General features: G+C 38.2%; 1 protein-coding gene across 1 annotated transcript; it reads right to left on the reverse strand.

The window, feature by feature from the left end:
- Nucleotides 1-547: 547 nt before the first annotated feature.
- On the reverse strand, nucleotides 548-10,744 carry sfxn5b (sideroflexin 5b). Its single transcript, XM_062425510.1, has 14 exons — nucleotides 10,613-10,744; nucleotides 8,074-8,142; nucleotides 7,577-7,654; nucleotides 7,369-7,395; nucleotides 7,206-7,260; nucleotides 7,086-7,111; nucleotides 6,861-6,914; nucleotides 6,498-6,554; nucleotides 5,987-6,052; nucleotides 5,565-5,655; nucleotides 4,580-4,695; nucleotides 4,240-4,325; nucleotides 2,721-2,838; nucleotides 548-2,474 (listed from the first exon to the last, which is right to left on the reverse strand). Exons 1-14 carry the CDS (start codon nucleotides 10,667-10,669, stop codon nucleotides 2,397-2,399), a joined length of 978 nt encoding a protein of 325 aa, XP_062281494.1. The 5' UTR covers nucleotides 10,670-10,744; the 3' UTR covers nucleotides 548-2,396.
- Between the last annotated feature and the right edge of the window lie 351 nt (nucleotides 10,745-11,095).

Here is an 11,095-nt window from a genome sequence, read left to right on the forward strand (position 1 = left end):
TTAACCAAAGTAGACCACAGACCCCCATTTGATTGTCCCAGGGTCCCCACCTGACTTTACATGTTTTCTTACAGAAAGTGTATGAAACCCATGACCAAAATACTCATACATTATGTGATTGTGGTACTTGGATGGGATTATAGTGAAATAATAAATGAGTCCCATTTTTGCTGAGAACCCCCTCACTTTGAGTACCACTGCATTACAGGTTTAGTGTGGGAGCTTGAGAGCTGTCTAAAATACTGTATATTATCATTTTTAATACATTTTATAATAATTATTTAAAATTATATTTTCAGTTAGAGGAATCTAAACAAATAAAAGAAAATAAACCCCAAATCATTAAATTTAACTGTTTCCATCAGTGAACACAGTTCAACTAATGCCATACTGGGAAAGAAATCAAATAATGTAAATATAAATTAATGTATTGCAAAAAAGAACAACCCAAAAAACATTTGTTATACACATTGAGTGAAATCCCACAAAAAAAGTTGCCAAAGCTCAAATTTAAGAGAAAAATAAACACTTATGTAGACGTAGAAAATGCAGAAAGAGTATTTATTATATATATATATTTTCAAATAATATATAATAATAGACAACTGTTTCACATTGTTTTGATTAGCAAACATTTCATAAATCTTCAGTAGCAGTAGAGTTATTATACAGTACAAAGAATTAAAAACACTACTTCATCATTAGTAGAATAATATATTAGTTATATCTCCAAAATATTGTGCAAAAGAAGTAATTCATTATAGGAAAACAACAGTGGTTTAACAAACAGTCAGAACTTGAGTAAAATGTCCTTCCTACCAGTTAAGAAGGAAAGTCAATATATTTGGCTAAGGTAAGAAAAAATACGAAGACAGTAGCACGCTGTATGTTGTTTCACATTATTAGGGTTAAAATACTTGGCATGTAATCAACTGCCATTTACCAATTTTAAAAAGTGTGTAAAGGTGATATACATCTACAGTACAGTCTCCAGGTTTTCCCCACAAGCTACTCTGACAAGTATACTTGGCAATATTTTCCCACAGAAATCCATTCTTACAGTATGTCAACCCCTCATCATTTTTCTCATTATACAGAATATATCAGCACCACAGCCTGGTCAGAGCAGAGTTTCCTTACCCTGTCACATGACAGGTGGACATGGTCCCGGGAGCTTTCTAAGACTAATACATTGGTTATTGCAGTGTTTCCCACAGGTCAAAGATATACTTAGGAGGGAGCTTTTTGTTAAGGCTCCCTCTGACAATCCGACCCATAACTCACACATACACATATATAGCTCAATATAAGATTACTGCATATATATTGAGTCTATGTGAAAGCAGATAACTAGCAACAGAAATGCACTATGAACATGTGCTGTTCCTGATGATGCAAAGCATAGCATTAAAGCAGCTACAAACAATATTTTTAATTTAACAATGAATCACATAGTAGAGTATTCTCAAGCAATTATCACCAAACGCTGCAGTTGCCCTCCACACTTATTAGCTTTACATCATCTCTCAGTGCATTGTTTTTGTTTTCTGGACCAATACTTAACTGAGAACTGTCAACAGCATCCTTTGTGGCCACAGAACGCAGATATTTTCAGCAGAAAGACTTTAAAAACCCACTTTACACTACCTGCTCAGCACCAAACAGCAGACAGACGCAGTTAGCGACTAGCTGATGAACACAGAGGAGCATTTAGCAGCTAAAGATGGATATATCTCTTAGGGGTTGTTGAAAACCAAATAAAGGAGAGTGAATATCAGACTTCTGTTCACCTGATGGCTAAAATCATGACTCTAATTGAATGCTAATGTTGCTTTGGATCTGCTGGGTGTGTAAATAGGCAGCTGTTTGCTAAAAAGTTCATCATATAAACCTAAAAGGTGACAGCTTTTTAGCTTGTTTTCGCTTCCCCAAGTGGCCAAAAAAGCTATTGCAAGTTTAAACTGAATTAATGAACCTTTTCCATTGTTTGAATGGGTAAAAACAGACTTGAACAACCATAACTATACATGATTGGCAAAATATAAAGTATAACTTTTGTGTGAGAAACACAATATTGTATAAATTTAAAAACTGATTTTAAATACATCATCATTTCTACATACAGAGCTCCATTGTGCTCTTAAAAACAACAAGAAAGGGGGAAAATCTCAGCCATTTTCAAGCTCAGAGGAAACCTTGACTGGACAACTGGTGGTGTGATAAACAGGTGGAGAAACTCTGGCTGAGTACACAATGATCTACAGACTATGCTTCAATAATGCAGCAGAAAATCCCAAACCTGTCGAGAGGAGGAACCCTGTTTTTTTTTACACTGCAACCTCATTTCCATCCTCGCTCCCTGTCCTCTCATCTCCTCTCCCTCACCATATCATCCATCATAAACCCTTGTTGTAGGTCAACACCTTGCAATCTGTTGCCATGGTGATCTCCGGCTCAAGGCGAGACACCTCAATCTGCAAAAACAAAAAAACAAAAAAGACTGAAGGTACAATTTTAGCTCTATATCTCTCTGAGTCTGTCTTTAAGCCTTGAAAATCAGTCAGACTTTTAATTAGACATTGGAAGAGATGAAGCTTGTGGGCCAGGGCTGTAAATGTCAAGCGGTGTATATGTAATTTGAATTTCTTCTCAGCTGCTCCTTGAGCCATCTGGCCTTGAATCAGCAGCGGAATAGGCCGAACTGACAGTGTATACTGTACCTGAGACATCTGTGGGAACAGGCTGATGGCCAAAGGCAGGGAGAGGCCGAAGGTAACCAGGCACACGATGCTGTGGATGGGCAGCAACAATCTGCGGTTGCTCTGCAGGAATCGCAGCCTACAGAAGTCAAGATAGAAGGAAACATGAGCAAGCTGTGTGGATCGATCCCAGAAGACTGCTGCAGAAGCCGAAAATTATTTTTGGATCTGAAGAAAAACATCACGTTCAGATTTGGGGGAGCTATTTCGCACAATTAGTGGGTGGGAGATTCGACTGTGTGTGTGTGAAAGTTCCAATTCTGGCCTGGGTATGAATCAGACTGCTGGTCCTCTTTTATTTGATAATACAATAGACCCAAACATTCTTCATCTTCAATTTTATATTTGAATAGAAATTGTGCTAAGTTATCTTTAATTATCACATTTCTTACATTTTCTCTTGCTGCAATGACCTACTGACTGAATATATGAGAGGGGCACAACAGATGTTGGCTCTTTGTCGAATATACACAGATATCTATAGTATTTATAGACCAGAGTAAAGCAGACAACAGAAAAGAATAAAACACCAGAATTAAACACTTATCCACAGCTGCCTTTGAAAATATCAATTTCATTTATGCATATTTACTTAGGGGCAGATGTTCATAAATAATTATATTCTAGCACTTTTGTACAAGATTCTGGTAATAATAATCATACCCTTACAAGTAATATGCTTTTTATTAATCATGCTAGCAGCTCAACAGATTTGTCTGTTGTTCAGTCTACCACTTTGGTCCAGAATGAAATATTTAAACAAATACTGGATGATGGCCACCCACTCTTCCTCAAGCATTACCAGCAGCTGTACTTTTAGTACTGTGCTCATTATTGACTGTAAATAAATATGGATGTCATGACAACCAAGGTGAAGTGAAAACATCCCGTCCCGCCCTCAATGTTAGCAGATGGAACGTGAGTCAAACTAAAAAAAGTGCACATCAAATACATTTTAGGTAGGATGTGTAGGAATTTTGTCCAAGTGCTTATTTTTGTGATAAGCGTTTTAAGTGGTTATTTAATGATCAGTGAATGGTGCTTTTAAGCATGTTAACATGCTAAACTAAGATGATGAACATGATAAACATCATATCTGCACACATCAACACTTTAACATTGTCACTTTAAGCATGTTAGCATGCTGACGTTAGCATTTAGCTCAAAGCGTTGGTGGTACAATGAGAACAGCCTCACACAGCTGTTTGTTGTTTTACATATTTAATACAGTAATTAATCATGTAAACATTGTTTTCATTCTAACCAATTTAAGACAAGAATAATAAGACATCACCTTGAGTTCTGCAAACCTGTGATGGGCAATTTTCACAAATGTCTGATATTTTATAGATTAAATGATGAATCAATTAATTAAAAGAAATATATGCTGATAAATCAATTTTAAAAGTAATAAATAAATAGTTGTAGTTATTAAAAAATGTATTATAAAATCCAAACAATGCACTGTAACTCTACAAACCTCTCTAGGTAGGACATGATGATGGGGGGCAGGACAAAGATTGGCATCGGGAGGACCACACGTGTGAAGGCAGTCTCCGTGATCGCCTAGGGAAAGAGATGAGAACATTGTGCACACGCTTCATTTCCAACACCGCAATGAGTTGGATTTAATTTTTTCTCTTTCATGAGATCAGATGGCTGCTGAGTGACAGGAGCTGAACAGGAAATGATGCATTTTTCCCATTATCAGCCACCATCACATTTGCAATTTACTGAAAAATAGCACACGTCTATGGTATAAATAAATTCAGAGCAGTCAAGTAACAAGCATGCTGAGTACGCAAAAAAAAGCCACTCACATTTCTTGCAGCAATTTTGGAGGAGCCCACCACATTGCCATTGTTGTCCAGCACATCAACACCTTCAGACAGCTCACTGTGTCTCATCAGGCCCACGTTACAAATGTTTGCACAAGCTGAGGATACAGACAAAAAGGCAGCTTTCACTCGTCAAGATATTTCCATAAAACAAGAACAGATGCTGAACCCAAGTTAGCAATAGTTAAGAGGAGAGAAATCTTCTTTAAAGGGGACGTATCATCCACATTTACAGGCCCATATTTATATTCTGTGGCTCTACTGTTATATCTTAGCATAAATTCCACTTAAGAAAAAACTCCTCATCTCCTGGAAGCTGCCCCTCGACAGACTTCTGGCCGGAGGCTACATCAACAAACATAAGTACTAGGATTTCACTTCTTTTTCTCGTTCTTTACTAGAAATGTAAACTTCTCAATTACATCCGTACATGTTGGAGCCGGAATCTGATCTTAAATATGCGAGTGGGCAACGTGAAGAACCTTAGCAAAAGTTACGGACAGCTGTGGGCGTGTGAACAAACTGATTTCAGTTTGATGGGGAGGTAGAGTTTACTTTGCAAACAGAGTGTTCAAAGCAGGCTAAAACCCTGGCTTTTGACTTCAAGTTTTGGACCTTTGACAATGTTTAACATAAACATCTGACATCATAGCAGTATATAAATGACAGAAAATCCGAAAAAGCATGTCATGTCCCCTTTCAAAAATCACTTAATTTGTAAACCACATGATAAACTTGATAAACTACAGTTGGTGTGCAGTTCATTGCTGTAAAACACTATAAAAAAAACCTATTTTTGCACAAAAATGAAATAATGATTTTGTGCAACCAACAAGCTTTGAAACGTCACACTAAGAGGAAATAAAGTATGAAATCAGAGTATGATGTTGTGACTCTTACCACCAGGGGGCCACATAATGACCCCCGTGATAACATGACCCTTACACAGGTTTCTTTGAAAACCTACCAACAGCTGGGAAGGGGACGAATCTCTGTATTATCATTCTGGTGGCAGGGCTCAACTTGTTGGCCTTCTGAATCAGCACATTCAGTCCCACCTATAAAACAGAGCAACATTGTAAAATATTACAAAAATAAATGTAACAACTCAGGTAAACTACAGTGGTCTTATTTATTAATTCAGTTTTTTGTTAATTGCGTCTTTTTTGGTTTTCAGTCTTCAATCTTTTTTTTACTCTTTATTTACTGATTAATTTCTAGCATTATCTATTTACACTACGTAGAATGGTTTCAATATTACAACTGCTACAGTGTGCAGATCTAACGACAGAGCTCTCAGTCATGGGCAGGTAACATTCACAAAAAACAAAGATCTAATTTCTGTAAACTTAAAGAGGAAGTTAATATCACTGAAGAAAAAGCACTCACTGCAATAGACACAGCACTTGACACAGCTCCGACATAGCCTTGAAGAAACTTGGATGTTGGTGTAGGCTGAGGAGGGACAAAAGATGTGTTTTAATAGGTGTTTTAATAAGCATTAATAATAATATAATATATAAACAAAAGTCCCTTTTCTAAATGTGTTTATTCATATTTAATTCAACCCACTACACACAGTCCCCGTGCATCTTGGTTCCTTCCAGCTATAGAGCACTGCATAGCAGCAGCTGTGGCGCTAGTAGAGCTGCACAGCTGCACAGCTGTGGACATCGTGTAGAGTTGTCTAAAATTGCAGTTGTGTTGATGACAGTGTGAGGTATGAATAACCAGTCTCAGCTTATGTTATAAAACAGTATGACTTGAATGAAAAGGAGTACAAAAATTACTTTAATTGACTTTACATCAGTGGTTTTAGAATTACTGGTAACAGCTTAGTTTGGTGTGAACATTATGCATGATGCATGACGCCCCTGACAGAGATTACAGCAGGTCCTACCTTTGTGGCGTTGCGGTTGGCATAGTTCACACAGGCATTGTGACTCTGATTCAGCCACTGTCGGAAAGGAGGAAGGAAATAAAGGAGGGATAAGAGTTAAAGGAGCAAACCCAAGAATAAATGAAGGAAAGGACAGAGGGCAGCAGGATAGATAGATAGATAGATAGATAGATAGATAGATAGATAGATAGATAGATAGATAGATAGATAGATAGATAGATAGATAGATAGATAGATAGATAGATAGATAGATTTCCTTATTCCAATGGAAAAGCATTGTAAGTACACCATATAAAGTGCACTTACCAGATGTTCAAAATGGATAATAAATGGTTTTACAATACGAATGTTAATTTACAGTACCTGCCATATAATGGTAGACACCACTGTCTGATTTGGGAGAAGAAGGCCAATGACCTAGATGAAACCAGGGAATAAGAGCTTATTTTTGAGGCAAAATAAGTCCAAAGTTCATTTCATCTATCCCCAAACATGAGCATGTAAATGAATATCCATGTAGCCAAGTCAGTTTCATGAAACACTTCATGATTAAATGATTCAAATGTTTTATTTTTATATTGAACTTACAATTGGTGTCCCAAATGGTACATAACCTGTGCAGTGGAGAAATGGTTTTCAGTGTATAAACGATGACAAAATGGACCAAATTTAACTACTTAAGGCAAAGATCTTCATCTGAGGTCATACCTGACATTCGAAATGGCATGAAGATCTTCTCTCCTGTGTCAGGATGAATGATGGCCTGCGTGCAGAGAGCATGACATCATCCTCATGCTGCCAGGAGCCCAGAGACTCTACTGCATGGTAGTGCAGTTAAGCTGGGGTAACTTACGACTGCTGAGTCACTTACCTGCTTGACCTTCTGGGCTTCCCACAGCTGCAAAGGTACGCCATGCACGTAAAAAAAAGACAGCGCCACTTACTGTGAGACATTCATGAACTCCCCACTGTTGCTACAATTAACTTAGTAGAGTCAGAATTTGCTTCAGAAACAGATGTTATGATGCTACACTTCAACATACTCTCTTCTGTCACATCAACACCCATTAAAGACTCACCTGAAGATCAGAAACTCCAGGTGGAAGTGTGCCATGTTTGTAATCATCGAGGAGCTTGATGCATTCTTTCAGCCGTGTCTACATAAAAGCATGATTAGAATATGAGTTAATCTTCTATACTATTACTGTTACTACACACACAATGATTTTCTCAATACCTTACTGTGATACAAAATACAGTTTATCTACACACTCTATTTGTCATTTAATAAAGAAAGAAAATGTAAGATAATTTCCATTATTGGTTAATCTGCTAAATATTTCTTGGATTTGTTCATTAAATCAGGAAATATTTAGTCATTTGTTATGTGACACCTTTACCAAACTACAACACTCAGACAGGCATTCTAGTTTGATATATAACACCAGGCAGGAATGGCAGCTTTTGTTAATGATACATACAAAAATACTATGAATACTGCATTAAAGTCAAAGCTTTGTATTGAAATGACACTGTGTGCATACATCTACATGTATACAGTGTCTACAGGCTTTACCTCGGACACAAACAGGGTACGCGGGTCAATGATCTCAACAAAGTGTCTCAGACGGCCAAGGAATGAACCCTAGAAAAGACAAAGTTAATTGTTAATGAGAGCAGACACATGGGGACAGAAAAACATTCTACCCTCTGTGAATGGATAATTTTCACAGTCCCCTGAACTAATCATCATTGCTGACTTAAATTCCTAAAAATATTGTTATTTCCAAAGCCCCTGTTGATATGAAGTGATAGATATTTATTTATTATATTTCTTGTAATACCAAAATCTTTACTGTACTTTTGGTCAAAAACAGTCACTTTTAGCAACTATCATACTCATCCTTAAAAAATCCAATGTGAACTCTCAGGTCATTTAAATATCCAAATTGGAAACAAGACTAAGGACATGACCTTGGTGTCCTCAGTTGTAGCCACAGCCCTGAACTCATCTGTGATTATCATTTTGATTAAGAAGTTTCCACATGGAGGTCAAGGTGGAAACTGTGAACCATGAGATGCAGTTAAAAGCTCCAAATCATTAATAAGTCGATCTTTGAGCTTGGATCCAGACACACATCCAGGTTATGTTAATGAAAGATGAGTAAACTGATACTTCTAAATACTGCTATGAGAAGTTCTGAGCTGTAATAATCTCTGACGTTAAATATCTCCCAATCTCACTGCAATATTATACAAAAACGCTGCTGAGACGAAGGAGAAAAATGTTCCCCTTTAGATGAACTTCTGCAAAGACCCCAAAAAGTTTACATTTACCAAGCTCACTCATCAAAGCGAGGCTCTGTGCTGTTGGTCCTGTTTTCTGTTCCCTCCACTGTCTACATCAGCATGCCAATTGCTACGTGTGTGTGCCAACAGTCTGAAAAGGCCCAGTGGCGCTTCATGCCAAGAGTCTCTTTGGCAAACCAGATGGACAAAAACATGGCAGCTTCAATCAGATTCCCTCAGAGACATTTATCAGTAATGAAGGCCGGGCAGCACAGTGGAAAGACAGTGGAACAAATCTTTTCCTACAGTATTTTTAAATTATCATTCCAGCACATCCTAATTGAAAAGACTGGAAACAACCTTCCCGAAGATTGCGGATACACCATCTCATCTCAGTGTTTTCCTGCCATGATGCCGTTTCTCCATCACATGCCTCCTCCTCTGACGGGCCATATGTGCAGCAGTGCCGTTTTGTAAGAGTCGTGTGAAGAGAGGATCCATGTGAGCTTTAATTATGCATGAGTTTCAGCTCCCTGGAGTGCACACAACAAGGCGGGCAGAGATGGAGCGCGGCAGAGAGCACAGACAACCCGAGTAAGATTTATGCTGATTCAAGGACTGGCCTAATTTTTACTGCTTTGACGCAAGGTAGTGGAATTATTACAGCACCTTTATCAATGCTGATGTGAACTGGAGTTGCCAGATGGAAAAGGAAGAGGTTCCCTACCAGTAACTATATATTAGCTGGTAAACAAAGATGAATTAGCTACTCTCTTCCTGTTATTTAGGCTTGCAGTAAACCATGTAATATCCACTGCTAATTGTGTGCTCTGCCACAGCGCGGCTGGAAATAAAATACAAGTTGCTTCCAATTTAGCTCTTTGTGCTTTAAAAGATAGTTCTCTGTTTTATTCATGTTGCATATTCATATCAGCTGAAACAATGACAGGTCAAAAAAGTTAAGTTACTGATTCACACAAACAAAATAAATATGGACTTTGCTTTTTGCAACATCAGGTAAATAATTGCCTCTAGCAGCAGATTAATAAATAGCATTGAACAGACAAATGTTGGAAATTTAAATGTGGTCTAACTAACGTGAGTCTCTGCAGCCTCGGTTAATGTGCCATCCCAGTTGACTGTGAAGGTCACATTATCTTTCAGGGCTGACCAATGCAAATGATTTTCTGAAGACGGAAAATTGAGTAATGGGCTTCAGATAAGGACGGACAGCCTCATTAATCTCGATCACAGGTCTGCGGGGGGGACACTTTAGGTTGTTACTTTAAAGTGTGATTTGCACTGGATTCATGTGCAAAATGATATCCTAAATATGTAAGAGCTGCGACTTTAAAGACAAAAAGAAAAAATATAATAGAGGAAAAAACAAATACAGTTAGACATTAATGGTAATAAACTGACGGCTGCATTCAAATTGACGCTAAAACTCCAGATATCTGATGGCTATAATGTTGTGCGGAGCAGCGCCGAGGCAAAGGGTGTAAAAACTGGTCAGTGTAGAGATGACAAACAGCGAGGTGACACAGCCGATTAATAATCGCTCCCACAAATAAACCATTAATTACTGCCAAACTAACCCAATTACGTTCAGAAGTTCATTAACAGTTGAAAGTTGCTTTAGTTTTAAAACAGCCAACAAAGAAACGGATCGCAGATGAAAGGCAACTTTTGCTACAAAGTGGCAGCATCCAGATTAGATCAGAGCAGAGGAGAGAGGGGAGGAGAGGATGGGGCTGTTTTTCACCCGAAAAGCTTAAGAACAACATGTCATTAATGCATGTTTAACGAGGATAACGATCACTCACCTGGTCGTATCGGGGTCTCCCGAGCTGGAAAGCAGGACACTCTGCAGATTCCGCCATGACACCGAACTATTCATTTATTAATGAACTGAATCATGACCGGGTTTCCAAGTGGAGCGAAGTACATTCAATGTGCAACTATAGTGAAGCGATGAGTCGCATTGACTGTCGGGATATGTAGTCTTCTGGTTTACGTTAACACTGGCAAAGTTGACGCGCATGACTACACATCCCAAATAATCGATAAGGTGAAAGCTATTGCATAACTGTTCGGATTGATCTTGGCAGAGATAACAGTTAATTATATGTGGAGAAGTGTGGCCTGAAGAAATATGTGCACCCCTGGCCTGCGTTCAGGTGCACACATGTGTGACATGATGATTATTTTTTAAAGGAAACACATCCAGGAGCAAGATAACGTCATTATCTTTTCATCACAGAGGACACTTCCATTATGCTCCTGTCATACAGCAGCCAGGGGCTTTT

This window comes from Scomber scombrus, chromosome 9 (assembly GCF_963691925.1).
Source record: "Scomber scombrus chromosome 9, fScoSco1.1, whole genome shotgun sequence".
Lineage (NCBI taxonomy): Eukaryota > Metazoa > Chordata > Actinopteri > Scombriformes > Scombridae > Scomber > Scomber scombrus.

What these genes read in the sequence shown, in the direction of transcription:
- sfxn5b (XM_062425510.1), bottom strand. Translation starts at nt 10,669, where the DNA reads ATGGCGGAATCTGCAGAGTGTCCTGCTTTCCAGCTCGGGAGACCCCGA. An exon ending in CATGCCATTTCGAATGTCAG is followed by an intron (nt 7,112 to 7,205) that starts GTATGACCTCAG and finishes TCCACTGCACAG; the next exon opens with GTTATGTACCATTTGGGACA. An exon ending in CGTCCCCTTCCCAGCTGTTG is followed by an intron (nt 4,696 to 5,564) that starts GTAGGTTTTCAA and finishes CTGTATCCTCAG; the next exon opens with CTTGTGCAAACATTTGTAAC.